Source organism: Macaca fascicularis, chromosome 18 (genome assembly GCF_037993035.2).
Source record: "Macaca fascicularis isolate 582-1 chromosome 18, T2T-MFA8v1.1".
In the NCBI taxonomy this organism is placed as follows: domain Eukaryota; kingdom Metazoa; phylum Chordata; class Mammalia; order Primates; family Cercopithecidae; genus Macaca; species Macaca fascicularis.
Genome location: NC_088392.1, coordinates 66,234,170 through 66,248,968, shown reverse-complemented (window position 1 = coordinate 66,248,968; position 14,799 = coordinate 66,234,170). Strand labels below are relative to the sequence as shown.

General features: G+C 45.9%; 2 protein-coding genes across 3 annotated transcripts in view; one reads left to right on the top strand and one right to left on the bottom strand.

Moving 5' to 3' along the window:
- The window catches only part of RMC1 (regulator of MON1-CCZ1), a 28,239-nt gene extending 14,736 nt beyond the window's left edge, over positions 1-13,503 (top strand). Inside the window, exons 8-20 of the mRNA XM_005587027.4 lie at positions 301-390; positions 480-585; positions 1,612-1,723; positions 5,764-5,808; positions 6,065-6,118; positions 7,826-7,954; positions 8,998-9,104; positions 10,914-11,033; positions 11,350-11,427; positions 11,747-11,851; positions 11,948-12,016; positions 12,106-12,331; positions 13,343-13,503. Of these exons, the coding sequence (XP_005587084.2) occupies positions 301-390; positions 480-585; positions 1,612-1,723; positions 5,764-5,808; positions 6,065-6,118; positions 7,826-7,954; positions 8,998-9,104; positions 10,914-11,033; positions 11,350-11,427; positions 11,747-11,851; positions 11,948-12,016; positions 12,106-12,331; positions 13,343-13,422 (1,321 nt within the window). The 3' untranslated portion in view covers positions 13,423-13,503. The remainder of the gene's footprint in view (positions 1-300; positions 391-479; positions 586-1,611; positions 1,724-5,763; positions 5,809-6,064; positions 6,119-7,825; positions 7,955-8,997; positions 9,105-10,913; positions 11,034-11,349; positions 11,428-11,746; positions 11,852-11,947; positions 12,017-12,105; positions 12,332-13,342) is intronic.
- NPC1 (NPC intracellular cholesterol transporter 1) overlaps positions 13,216-14,799 on the bottom strand; it is a 55,558-nt gene continuing 53,974 nt past the window's right edge. For both annotated transcript variants that reach the window (XM_005587030.5, XM_005587029.5), the window contains exon 25: positions 13,216-14,002. In XM_005587030.5, the coding sequence (XP_005587087.3) occupies positions 13,920-14,002 (83 nt within the window). In that variant the 3' untranslated portion in view covers positions 13,216-13,919. The remainder of the gene's footprint in view (positions 14,003-14,799) is intronic.

Sequence of the window (14,799 nt, the reverse complement as noted above, 5' to 3'; positions counted from 1 at the left end):
AGCATATCACTCAAGTATAACTATTAACGTGTTTCTTTCTAATCATTTTAGACTCTATGCTTCGGTCTGGGGTTTTCTTTTAAAAGATTATGATCAAGCTGTATTTAGTGTGTGTTCTCTTTTCCACTTAAACTTTATAATACGCTTTGAGTAACTGCATGTTTCTTTGTAAACATTTTTGTTGGCAGCAAAATATTCCATTAAGTGAATATCTCATAATTTACTTAACTGTGATGCCATTTAGAGCAAAGGAATTTTGAATGGCCAGATGTGATTTTTGTCTCTTTGTTCCCTAATTAGATACGGGCAGCTGTATGTTCTCTTCTTGAGGCATCATTCTCGGACCTCCAACAGCACAGGAGCGGAGGTGGTCCTCTATCATCTGCCACGGTAGGTTTCATGCTTTCTTTCCCCTCTCTCTGTGATTTTAAAATGTGAGTTGCAGCTTGTTGATCTATTTTTTGCTTTCTATCCGACAGAGAAGGTGCCTGTAAAAAGATGCACATATTGAAGTTAAATAGGACGGGAAAGTTTGCCCTGAACGTGGTGGACAACCTGGTAGTCGTGCATCATCAGGACACAGAGGTACAAGCTGTCTGCGTTTCTACCAAAGTTAAGGTTGCTTAAAAGCCTTGTGAAAATTGGCGGCTGGGTGCAGTGGATCACGCCTGTAATCCCAGCACTTTGGGAGGCCAAGGCGGACAGACTGGTTGAGCCCAGGAGCTTGAGAGCAGCCTGGGCAACATGGCAAAACCCCACCTATATAAAAAATAAAAAACTTAGCCGGGTGTGGTAGCGCATGCCTATAGTCCCAGCTACTTGTGGGGCTAAGGCTGGAGGATGGCGTGAGCCTGGGAGGTCGGGGCGTCAGTGAGTTGAGATTGTACCCCTGCACCCAGCCTGGGTGATGGAGCAAGATCCTGTCTCCGGGGAAAAAAAAAAAAAGAAAAGAAAATTGGCAAAATGTCTGAGTAAGATTAGAAAGTGCATTTTTATTTTTTATGCTAAGAGTTTTCATCTTCCAGATGGAAATGGGTTAAGTAGTTTAGAAAAAAGTGATTGTGTTAATTGATTAAAGATAATTGAAAACTGTTTCAGAAAGTAACACTTGAGATTTGACCTTGGAAGGAGGTGGGAATCCGCTCCATTCCACGAGTACATGAACTCTATTGCAATTGTGAGCATGGATGATAGTGCTAGGGGATAATGGTTTTGAGGCCGTGTGGACCAGGACAACTAGAATGGGTCCTGTGGGCTGGGCCTCTGGTATAAAGAAGCCACTTCCCTCCTCTACCCTCCCAGAGGGTGGTGACGCTAACTCTCTGACACGTGAAGATGTTTCCAGTGGAAATGACAGAGATCTGCTTAGGTCACTTTGAGCTTGTCAAAGGTAGCATGTTATAAATGCAGGAAATACTTGTGAGAGGAGATAAAGATATTAAAAGAGAGTTGTAATGTTAATGACAAATTCCTCAAGTAAGAACTAGCCTATAGGGAGGAGATGCAAACACAGGCTTTTAAACTGATTTAAACAGCAAGATGGGATGGAATGAAAGGGACTGGGCAAACTCTGATTCATTTCGGCCTCAGTCTTGTTTTCTTCCCCCGTAGACGTCGGTAATATTTGATATCAAGTTACGGGGAGAGTTTGATGGCTCCGTTACCTTCCACCACCCGGTGCTTCCCGCGCGATCGATCCAGCCCTATCAGATCCCCATCGCAGGTAACGGGTTCTGTAGAGGAGTCAGTGCTGCTGTTTTACCACGTGGCTGTGTTCTCACCATGATCTTTGGGAGTCACATTAAAAGTGGAGTGAAGAGTAAACAGAGATTCCCGGATCTGTCTGATTTTGCCAGGGGCCATTTGTTCCAGTTTTGTTGTTTTAAGAGGGAGTCTGACTCAGTCGCCCAGGCTGGTATGTAGTGGCGTGATCCTGGCTCACTACAACCTCCACCCCCTGGGTTCAAGTGATTATCCTGCCTCAGCCTCCCAAGTAGCTGGGATTACAGGTATGCGCCACTGTGCCCAGCTAATTTTTATATTTTTTTAAATTTATTTTTTTGACCGAGCCTCAATCTATTGCCCAGGCTGGAGTGCAGTGGCTTGATCTTGGCTCACTGCAACCTCTGCCTCTCACAAGATTCAAGGTTGTGAAGTATTCAAGCAATTGAACCAAGTATTCAGTTGCTTAAATACTTGTGAGAGGAGATAAGGTTCAAGTGATTCTCCTGCCTCAGCCTCCCAAGTAGCTGGGATTACAGGCATGCGCCACCACGCCCAGCTAATTTTTTTGTATTTTTAGTAGAGATGGGGTTTCACCATGTTGGCCAGGCTGGTCTTGAACTTCTGGTCTCAAGTGATCTGCCCGCCTTGGCCTCTCAAAGTGCCGGGATTACAGGCATGAGCCACCACGCCTGGCCCAAATTTTTAAATTTTTGATAGAGATGGGGTTTCACCATGTTGGCTAGACTAGTCTTGAACTCCTGACCTCAGATGATCCACCTGCCTCAGTCTCCCAAAGTGCTAGGATTACAAGTGTGAGCCACCGTGACCAGCCTGTTCTAGTTTTTTTAAAAATGCAACTACTACTGATCATATAAGCTAAAATTATGTTGTGAAAAAAGCATTTTCTAAGATAGATGAATCTCCCTTGGGAGGAAATAATTTATCTTACCTGAGCTGTAGAATGGATAGTTTTGATTACTCATTGATGGTGAAAGATGTTTTAATACTGAATACGTCCATAAGGTTTTGTTTGCCTGAGCTCTGTAACGCTGAAATTAACTTTGGCTGTATGCTTGCTACTTTAGCCTGGGATCACTTTTCTCTTCCTCACATTCCGTGTGACAGTGATGATGAATATTGCATTCTTTGGGACTGACAGTCACAGTAAGTGCTTTGGCTGTGGCTCTTAGGCTTACCCAAATCAGTCCTCCTCCTGCCTGGAGAGGTGGGGTTGGGAAGTCAGAAGAGTGGAGGCCAGGAATTCAGGAAAAGGGAAAGTCATTTATTTGCTTCATTTTGCCTTTTCCCAGTGTAATTGATTTTAACACAGAACTGAAAGAATATTCAACACTCTCTCTCTCTCTTTTCCTTAAATAGAACTTTATTTTCTCACAGTTCTGGTGGCTGGAAGTTCAAGATGTCTGTGGGTTTGCTTTCTTCTGGGGCCTCCCTGCTTGCAGGCCTCCTTGCAGATGGCCGCCTTCTCACTGCGTTCCCCAGGGTCTGTCTGCTGTGGCTGTCCCTCCCAGCAGTCTCTCCCGGCTCTCTTCTGAAGGAGACTGGAGTGCAGAGTTGGCTAGTCTGAGGTTTCAGTGTACAAGACGTAGTCAGATGGCTCACACTGGGAACCCTGGTACTAATATTTTATTCTTTGTCAGAAAGCACTGGGCGGTTGACCCAGCCTGCAGTCAGGATTTCCTTGTACCTTTCACCCAGGAGATTCAGAATCGGGCTCTGGCTGAAAGTTTAGCAAGAGCAGCATCGTCAGCCTGACTGCCCTGTCTTGCTGGATCAGCCAAAAGCTAAGTTACTTTCTGGCACAGTTGGAGGAAGGAGCTGGCTCTTAACAGACGTTTGGTTAGGTCTTTTGGTCTCCTGTGTTCTCTCAAGCTTCTTCCTTTTCCTCTGTAAATAATGTTAGCATTGAAAGAATAGATTTTGCCAAGTGATTGTCTTGTGTCTGCTGCCCACTTGACATGAATGTAACTGCTGGTGAATTGGGGAAAAAAACTAAACATTTAGAACAAGCCTGTCCAACCCATGGCCTGTGGGCCACATGCAGCCCAGGACAGCTTTGAGTGCAGCCCAACACAAATTCTTAAACTGTCTTAAAACATTATGAGGTTTTTAAATGATTTTCTTTTAAGTTCACCAGCTATGTTAGTTATGTTAGTGTATTTTATGTGTGACCTAAGACCATTCTTCTTCTTCCTAATGTGGCCCAGGGAAGCCAAAACATTGGACACCCCTGGCTTAGAACCTTTAGCTCTGTTCCGGTGGTACAGGACCAGTTAGGAGGCATCAGGTTCTAACCATCTGGTTATAATGGAACAGATGCGAGGCCGGGTCACAGTCATAGCCAGTGCAGAGATCGATAGGAGGAAGTCAGGAATCCACCGAGGGTCTGGGGATCTAGGTAGTTTGGGCTGCAAAGCATTTTCAGAGGTTAGTGACTTTCATTTCCTGCTGGGCTGTGAGCCCTGGCAGGTTGACGCATCTGTGTGTCTTGCCCACTGTGCTGCCACTGGGTGGGCGTGCTCAGGAATTGAATGGGCCTGTTTAGACAGATATAACCAGCACTTTTGGGAAGAGTCAGCCACCCTTTTTCTTTTTGTTTTGGGCCTATTAGAACAGTGGGTCTCAATCTGACTACATATTAGGATCATCTGGGGGGCCTTGGAAACAAAAGCTCTCATCTGACAGTGTCAGGTCAGCCACACAAAGATGAGGGCTGTGCACTCGGTGCAGACCTTGACCCTTAGGTCCAAAGTGCGAGTGTTCTTCACCAAAGCTTCTCTGCCTGGGCTTTTTCCTGGCTTTGGGCGGTCTGTTCACAATGACCTTTTCTCTGACCAGCTGATTGAAACCTGCCTTGATTGCACCTGGGTAATTGGAACAGAACCAGGAGTCATGGTTAGCTTGTGGGGCTGCCTAACTGGTTGCTAAGGGTCCCCGCCATGTGAGGTTTTGGGGGTCTGCTTCCCAGACGAGCTCACTGTGCCTGGACCTACTCTAAGTGGCTCATGCCTATAATCCCAGCACATCGGGAGGCTGAGGTGGCCAGATCACTTAAGCCCAGGACTTTGAGACCAGCCTGGGCAACATAGAGAGACCTTGTCTTTCCAAAAAAAAAAAGAAAAGAAAAAAGTTAGCAGCTCTGTTCCAGTGGTCACGTGCCTTTAGTCCTAGCTACTCTGAAGGCTGAGGCAGGAGGATCACTTGAGCCAAGGAGTTCGAGGTTGTAGTGGGCTATGATCAACTACTGCACTCAAGCCTGGACAGCAGAGCAACACCCTATCTGTCTTTAAAAAAAAAAAAAGGCCGGGCACGGTGGCTCACGCCTATAATCCCAGGACTTTGGGAGGCCAAGGTGGATGGATCACTTGAGGTCAGGAATTCAAGACCAGCCTGGCCAACATGGTGAAACCCCATCTCTACTAAGAACACAAAAAAGTTAGCTGGGTGTGGTGGCACATGCCTGTAATCTCAGCTACTTGGGAGGCTGAGGAAGGAGAATCTCTTGAACCTGGGAGGTGGAGGTTGCAGTGAGCCAAGATCGCACCAGTGCACTCCAACCTGGGCGATAGAACGCCCAGATAGAACGTCTCCACCTCAAAAAAAAAAAAAAAAGATAATTAAGCTGTGGTAAGCTACAAGCCACATTTATTTGAAACATTCTCCGTGGATGATCTGGGTATTTGATTTTGAATCCTCCAAGTAAATTTCTCAGTTCCTTAATGTGCATCTGTAAATGATCATGAGTCATCTTTGGTTATTAAAAAAAAAACCCAAACCACAGTGATTGAAGCCTTGATGTGCTTTCTTTTTCTTGGTGAGATTTTCCTGGATTGTTTTCACCTCCTTCCCCCTTCCTCCCCGTATGTGCTATCAGTGAGATGGAACAGTTCATTTCTTCCTTAACTACAGCTGAATGAACATTTTGTCACGACATTAAAAAGTGCTGACTTTTGCGTCGTAAGTACCAGCATTCGCAGCGTTTTCTGGCTGCATCGCACTTAACGTTTTCTCAATTTGTAGGTCCTGCTGCCGTGACCAGCCAGTCTCCTGTTCCATGTAAACTCTGTATCCTTTACTAAGGCGTTGGCACTGTGCACAACAGGGCAAGTGGTCACCCTTACAGAGTGGTCCTGAAGCCCTCCTCTGGGCAGCTGTGAATAACGCTCTGGGAGCCACCCCGCAGCCAGCTTCCCTGACTGTCCAGGGGCCCCGTGTTTAGCGTGGACTCAGCACATGGGGGGCAGGGGGCGTGTGCTAATGGAAACTGGTTTTGCCTTTTGTTTTCGTCTTTTCCTGGTTTAGAATTTCCTATAACATGTGGATTCTTCATCCTGGATTGTCTTTCAACCTGACATCATTATCAGTGCAAGCCAAGGTAGGTCAGCGGGACAGTTGTCATGTTAGAACATGGTGCTTGTTGACTTTGGATCCCAGTTGTAGCCAGGGACATTTTCAAGGTGAATCTCTGAGAAATGACCCCTCCTTTCAACCTTGGGAATGGGATTTTTTTTTTTTTTCACTTTATACTGTTTTCTACTATATGTGCATTTTATCAAGAACATATACTACTATTAATAAAGCAACAACTAAGAATGCCATTCTCGTGCTTAAGCCCATTCTGGAAAGCCAGACTCCACCCCAGCCTGTCTCCCTTCGCTTCTCCCATCGACCTTCCCTCCGGTGTCCGTGCCCTTTTCTGTTCTGCACGAGCCCAGGAGGTGTGCTCCTCTTTCTGGCCTTGCTGACGAAGCCTCCTCAGCCTATTGGTTGTCTCTTCCTGGGTAATCTGTTCATTAGAGAAATCTTATTTTTTTAAGGCAGGGTCTTGCTCTGTCACCCAGCCTGGAGCGCAGTAGTGCTATCTCAGCTTACGGCAGCCTTGAGCTCCTGGGCTCAGGCGATCCTCCTACTTTAGCCTCCCGAGTAGCTGGGCCTGCAGGCGCACACCACCACGCCCAGTTAATTTATTATAATAATAATTATTTTGAGACAGAAGCTCGCTTTGTCACCAGGCTGGAGTGCAGTGGCACCGTCTCGGCTCACTGCAACCTCTGACTCCTGGGTTCAAACGATTCTCCTGCTTCAGCCTCCCCAGTAGCTGGGGTTACAGGCATGCACTACCACACCCAGCTAATTTTTGTATTTTTAATAGGTACGGGGTTTCACCATGTTGGCTAGGATGGTATCCATCTCCTGACCTCGTGATCTGCCCACCTTAGCTTCCCAAAGTGCTGGGATTACAGGTGTGAGCCACCACGGCCGGCCTATAATTTTTTTTTCTTTTTAGAAATAGGGTCTTGCCATGTTGCCCTAACCTGTGTCTCTAATACCTTGCCAGGCTGGTATTAGAGAATTTCCTATGTTACTCTTTAATCCTCTGTGTATTTTCGAGCCTTTCCTCTGGAATTCCTAAGAATTCTTGAGGAGAGAATTAGCCCTGATGCTGGAAGCATCCACTGTATGTAATGAAGTCATTTCTCTCCTGTGCATCTTGCTGGTGTTTTCCTGTACAGCTGCTCTGCACCTGCCTTGGGACAACTGAAAAAGGGATCACCCAGATGATTTTTTATGTGGCACTTCATTCTGCAGAACTCCAATTAGGAAAGGCCACACCAGATGCTGGCAGTGTGGGTGATCAGTACATTTATGGGTCGATGAATGGATGAATGATGTTCCATTGAGAGCCTCTGGAGTTACATTTTAAACTAATGAGCCGTTGTAGGAGAAACCAAAGCACAGGACTGAAGTTGATGCCACATGTTGACATCTTTTTCTATTTTAAACATTAAAAGAGGGACTAGGTCTAGGGAAGGCCCTGTTTGGCATTAAGGACTAGGGAGCTACACCACTGATGTGCCCCTGAATGCAGAGATTACTTGGAAAGAGTCAGCCAAGTGTGCAGTAGTTCGGCCATCAGTCCTTCTGTTGTAGACATGTTCTTGAATGGCTTGGCTCTGCTTTGGTTAGGAAGAAAAAGCTACATTTATCACCACCTGCCCTGCAGATGTTTAGGGGAACCACTTTTGGGCTTTTGTAATGGTTTGCATCATACTGTTATATTTGCTGCCTCTTTAAAATCCAGGTTACCTCTGGAACCTCCAAGTGAAACTTGAGCCCATAGTAAATCTCTTACCAGACAAAGGAAGATTGATGGACTTTCTCCTCCAGAGAAAAGAATGCAAGATGGTCATCCTGTCTGTCTGTTCACAGAGTAAGTTGAATCCTTCCCCCTTGGTCTGGTTCTGGTATGAGGCCTGTGCTGCCCAACACTTTTTATCGGGATGTGGGCCAGACTGTTGTGCCTTGTCTGTAATCCATAGCCTCATTCTTTGTGTGAGGGGTGGCTATGTGACCCCCTAGGAAAGGCTGCTAAATGGAAAGATGACTTGTAGAGATACTTGTAGAGAAAAGAACAATAAATGGGATGGTTCTGAATGAAAGTGGGCACACAGGAGGGGAGTGGGCCACCGCCCCTGGCCTTCACACACACCTCTTTCAAAATCCAAGCCACGTCACTGCATATGTGTCTTCTTTAAGCATCCCCTACTGAGGCCAGGCATGGTGACTCATACTTATAATCCCAGCACTCTGGGAGCATGAGGCAGAAAGATTGCCTGAGCCTAGGTGTTCGAGACCAGCCTGGACAACAGGACGAAACCCTGTCTCTATTAAAAAAAAAAAAAAAAAAAATTAGCTGAATTTGGTGGTATACACCTGTGGCCCCAGCTACTCCAGAGGCTGCAGAGGGAGGATTGCTTGAGGCCAGGAGGACAAGGCTGCAGTGAGCCATCTGTGCCAGTATACCTCCAGCCTGGGCGACAGAGCAATACCCTGTCTCAAAAAAAAAAAAAAAAAAAAGCAAAAGAAAAAAAGAATCCCCTACCAATATGTGCTATTGGTGTTTGTTTTGTTTTGGTAGAGATGGGGTCTTGCCTTGTTGCCTAGGCTGGTCTCAAACTCCCAGCGTTAAGTGATCCTTCTGCCTCGGCCTCCCCAAAGTGCTGGGATTAGAGGCATGAGCCACTGAGCCTGGCCTGCTATAGCTTTTTTTTTTTTTTTTTAACTGTAACCAGAAAGGGGTTGCGAATGATGTCTAGGTATCAGGTCTTTAAAGTACTGCATTTCTTGGAGTGTCCTTTAAAGGTACTTTTGCGTTGGTAACCTTTTGAGATCAGTTTTTATCATAGCAATGTGTGGAAATTCTGAAGCTGACATGAAGTTGGTTTGATCCGTGTGAACCTTGTGCCTTTCCAGTGTTAAGTGAGTCAGACAGAGCGTCGCTGCCCGTGATAGCCACTGTTTTTGATAAACTCAACCATGAGTATAAAAAGTACTTGGATGCCGAGCAGAGTTATGCGATGGTGAGTTACATGGAGTATGACAAAGGGTCCTCCTCCCCCACCCCCTCCCTGGTATTTTCTAAGTCATTATGATGCAAAATTGTTTCCTATATATTAGAATAACGTCACTGAGATTTGCTGCCTGCCATAGGGCAAGGTGGCGATAGTGGGGGATAGTGGGGAAGTAGTAAATTCAGGGGCCCTGCATCCCATGAGCTGGAGGCCACAACTCACTTCATACCTTCACTGTTTTTGTTTTTCCCCCATCTGTGTTTGATCTTGCCTGTAGATCCTTGGCCTACTGTTATATATAGATGAGAAAAATCAGTCTCTGCTTTGCAATATTTTGTATATTTTTCTGTTTTGCCAGAGTGAGGACTTAGTAAATTAAATTCAAAGTATTTCTGTTTGCCACACCTTTCTTTCCTGTTGAGATAGCGTCCTGTTGAGATAGTGACGATTCAGTGTTAGCACTTAGCAGGCATGTTTGTAGTGAAGGTAGTAACCATGGCTTATCGCCACCAATTTCCACTGTATTACTCGTACATCATACCTCCTGAAGCCAGAAAGAAGAAAAGTTTAGGACAAGGAGAATGACTGACTTCACTTCCAGGATCTGATTAGTCCTAGTCTGAACATGGTTTTAAACCAACAAAAGCCCCGGAACTGCACTCCCCTTCAGCTGTTCGTGGAAGGGTAAGAGGTCTGAGACAGGCACTGAAGAGGGCCGGTTGCCTGGACAGTGTCCATTTCCACCCTGTCAGATATGAGGGATGGCTGAGTCCTTTCGAACCCTATTGCCGTGGGTGTTCTGGCCTGTGGAAATCAGCAGGTCTGATCCCAAATGGCAGTTTCTGTGCTGTCTCGCACTGTCTACTGGGCTCCATAAACAACATGACTCGGCAGTGGGGGCCAATGACCAGCCACGTGAGCAGCATCTGGAGTTTCTTGGAAATGCAGGTTCTCAGACTATACCCCACAGCTATTGCATAATCTGCATGGATCTGAACTGCTTTTTTTTTTTTGAGACGGAGTTTTGCTCTTGTTGCCCAGGCTGGAGTGCAATGGCGAGATCTTGGCTCACCACAACCTCCTCCTCCTGGGTTCAAGTGATTCTCTTGCCTCAGCCTCCCCCGAGTAGCTGGGATTACAGGCATGTGCCACCACGCCTGGCTAATTTTGAATTTTTTTTTTTTTAAGTAGAGACGGGGTTTCTCCATATTAGTCAGGCTGATCTGGAACTCCTGACCTCAGGTGATCCACCCGCCTTGGCCTCCCAAAGTGCAGGGATTACAGGCATGAGCCACCGTGCCCAGCCGGAACTGCTTTCAAACGTCAGGTGAGGTCGTCAAGGTCTCAGAGCTTTCCTATTCCGGACTTGTGGTGCTCTGGCTTCCCACCTAAAAATCCCTGGAGACTCCATGCAGGCGCTCCTCACTTATTGTAGGATCAGGACTTCATAAAGCAGGGATGCAGCAGGCCGTTTCATTTTTGCCAGATAACAAATGCCCGTGGTCCAGGATTAAGCAGCTTAGACAGGAAGTTAAAACATTGCAAGAGGCTAAGTATGATACATTTTAAGAGAAAACTTGACACATGCTTTTTCCGTTTCATCTACCATGAACATTGGAGTGTTTTCAAGATGACCAATTCTGACTTCCTAGACCCTCCCCAAGCCAGCACAGAAAGATTTTATCTAAGTAGAGAAAGAAGTGTGTTCCGCTCATATCCTGGGGTCCACATCGAAGAATGCAGTCCTTGTGGATGAACTGTACACAGCACCCTTCCTCTAAGATGCCGAAGATCATAGTTTGTGGTTTCTTCTTTCAGGCGGTGGAAGCAGGGCAGAGCCGAAGCAGCCCGCTCCTCAAGAGGCCGGTGCGGACCCAGGCGGTGCTGGACCAGTCGGATGTGTACACCCATGTCCTGTCAGCCTTCGTGGAAAAGAAGGTGGGCTGCAGCTTTCCGCCTCTTCTGGACTGAGAATGCTCAAAACAAGGCAGTTGAGGAAAGCAGGAGACTTCATGTGATTAGAATCACTGGAGTTTCCTTGGGTGAGGACCTAGAGCTGGTAGTTTGGTTTCTAATACTCAGGCCTAAAGCATAATCAGTGACAAGTGGTTCTGGAGCGATTTATGCAAAACCAGTGAAAGATGAACACTGGGCCATTTTAAGATGGAAACCAGGCGGGTGTTGGATAAAGTGTTATATGCAGCCCCTTTTGCACCTCGTTGGTATTTATAAAACCACATTTTTTTCTCCCTAGGAGATGCCTCATAAATTTGTGATAGCCGTGCTGATGGAATACATTCGTTCTCTTAACCAGTTTCAGATTGCAGTACAGGTACCTTCAAATCAGCTGGTCCCAAGTTAAAACAGCAGGAATTAAAAAAAAAAAAAGACACAGTCCCTCTTAGAAGATGACTTACATGCTAAGACAGGTCTGCCTCCCTGACTCAGAATGCTGAGTGACTCTCCCAACATTCTTATTAGTTGGAATGGAAGTGTAATGTCAAGTTGGGGTCTTTACCTGCATGATGAAACCACTTCTTGTAGTGACACTTTGGCCATGTTGGTTGGAATAGCCAGTCCTCGGGGAGCCTCTAGTCTGTTGTAGCTGACTGATTTGGAAGTGTTCTTTTACTTTTTACTTTTGTCCTCAGCATTACCTACATGAACTTGTCATCAAAACCCTTGTCCAGCACAACCTCTTTTATATGCTGCATCAGTTCCTGCAGTACCACGTCCTCAGCGACTCCAAACCTTTGGTATGCATTGCCAGATTGCTACTTACATTGTGGTTAAAAACAGAAAATTTTAACTGGTAACCTTCCAACTGAAGCAGGTCTAAAAATGCCTTTCAGGCTTGTCTGCTGTTATCCCTAGAGAGTTTCTATCCGCCTGCTCATCAGCTATCTCTGGACATGCTGAAGGTAAGTCTGATGTGTGAGGTTTTGGACTATGGAAACTAACTCTGTTCCTGTTGTTTGCACTGACCTGGACTTCTCTTCCTTATTCCTAGCGACTTTCAACAGCAAATGATGAAATAGTAGAAGTTCTTCTTTCCAAACACCAAGTGTTAGCTGCCTTAAGGTTTATCCGGGGCATTGGTGGCCATGACAACATTTCTGCACGAAAATTTTTAGATGCTGCAAAGCAGACTGAAGACAACATGCTTTTCTATACAATATTCCGGTTTTTTGAACAGCGAAACCAGCGTTTGCGAGGGAGCCCCAATTTCACACCAGGTGAGAATGCAAAGACTTGGGGTAACCATAGCCTCAAAGAGTAGCAGAGGGCACTGGCAGCTGGTGGGCGAGGACTCTTGGGTTAGCGTTTTTGTAAACAACACAATTTGGTAACAGCCCACCTAGCCCTCGGCCCATTATTTGTAGCAGAGTGAATTCAGTATGCTGACAGAATCTGAGTTATGCTCTGGAACTCACCAAGGAAGGTGTGTTTTGAGTCAAGACATATTTGGGACCTATTAGGCACAGCCCATCTCTTATAGCAGATCTTGGAATATCTCTTGAAGCCAGGAATAAGATGGCAAATGGTGGCTAAGTATTTTAAAGGGCCTGGGGCTTGTTAAAGTTTCAGTTTTATGAAGTATACATTGGTTGATCATTCTCATTTATTGTTTTCGTTGAGACGGAGTCTCACTCTGTTGCCTAGGCTGGAGTGCAGTGGTGCAATATCGGTTCACTGCAACCTCCGCCAGGTTCAAGCAATTCTTCTGCCTCAGCCTCCTGAGTAGCTGGGACTACAGGTGTGCGCCACCACACCCGGCTAATTTTTGTATTTTTAGTAGAGATGGGGTTTTACTATATTGTCCAGGCTGGTCTCGAACTCCTGACCTCGTGATCCACTTGCCTCGGCCTTCCAAAGTGCTGGGATTACAGGCATGAGCCACTGCACCTGGCCCTGGTTGATCATTCTCATCTCCAAATAGTTATACAACCGAAGACATCTTTAGGATAGGGAAGGATCAGGACTCTCATGAAACATGTAGGTCTAACTCTTTCTAGCCCAATGTAAGATAGCATTTAGTTACCCTAAGGACAGGATGGAATCTCTTCCATTTAGCTTTTCTACTTGTCTCTCAAAGCAGATAGGGCAACCCCAAAACTTACTTAGGAAAACAATGTATTTTATTAAAGAAAAATAAGTTAAAACCCAGTAGACACACCTATGAGATGCTTGCTTTGTCCCTCATTTCATGCCACAGCTAACTGGCGATTAAATCTCTTCCTTTCTAGGGGAACACTGTGAAGAACATGTTGCTTTTTTCAAACAGATTTTTGGAGACCAAGCTCTAATGAGGCCTACAACATTCTGAAATCACTTGCTGTTTTTTTTTTATATAAAAATGTGTACAAAGTTAATTTATTGCATTAATAAAGCTCTTTAAACTATAAAATGTTATAAAGTGTATCTACAACCTCAAATATCAGTAAAACTGTGGTACAGAACTTGTGGGATGGCTTACTCCTAAAAGGAGAGACAGTGCATTGATTGGCCTTTCCAGAGTGTCAGGGAGTGGATCACATTCACAGCCATCTAGTGTCACCTCCTGCTTGCTAAAGAATGAAGTTTCTTTCCTGAAGAAGCTGGGAGAGGTTTAGTGTCCTGTGGTTGCCTCCAGATTTAGTAATACTGCTTCCCAAGTCAACTGTGCATTCCTGAGTTCACGGGCACTATGTTCAAAGCTGCTGCCAATCAGCCTGATGGTTGGCACCATCCGGTGTTCAACTTGGCCTGGCCGATGCAGCACCCGTCCAGTGGTAAACCGACCGACCCTTAGACACAGTTCAGTCAGGACGCCCTGCGAGAGGGCTAGAAATTTAGAAGCCGTTCGCGCTCTGTCCCTTTGTATCGCTCTTCAGTGGCACAACTTTTGGCTTTATTTACTGATGGCCCTATGAGAGAGAAAAATAATTTTTCTTATTTCTGCAGGAGAAAGGGAACTGGTTGGCTGGGCACAGTGGCTCACGCCTGTAATTCCACTTTGGGAGACTGAGGCAGGAGAACTGCTTGAGACCAGCCTGGACAACAGAGTGAGACCACATCTCTCTCTCATTTGGAGAGGGGCTCTTTGCTTTCTTCCTCAGGCTGGAGTGCAGTGGTATGAACACGACTCGCTGCGTCCTGAACCCATCCTTCTGGGCTCAAGCAAGCTTCCTGCCTTCGCCTAACAAGCAGGTGGGACTGCAGACGCACACCACTTCACCTGGCCAATTGTATTTTTGTAGAGATGGAGGCCTCACTATGTTGCCTAGGCTGGTCTCAAACGATTCTCCCCTCTCAGCCTTCCAAAGTGCTCATCTCTCTCTTTTTTTTTTTGTCTTAAAGAAAAGGAGCTAGTGTATTAGATTGTAATAGAACTACTTTCTATTGCCCGGAGATGATAAAAAGCCCCTCATTTTCTTAATCTTTTACTTCAGTGCTCCAATTTAGTGACAAAGCTTTAAGTCAAGCAAATCAGTACTGTCCTTTCAACCGTGGGTCATTTTTGTGCAAGGTGAAGTGGCCATAGAAGTAAAAGGATCAAGAATAGTCTCGAGATGAACAGAGGCAGCACTTTGCTGAGAACGGGAAATCCGTGAGGGACATAAAAAGCTGCTCTGCAGCGCTGCTGGTGTGAGAGCTGGCTGCAGGACGGACTCCTCCATCTCAGCGGCAGGGAGGAGCTGCCCCACCTGCTGACACTCAGATC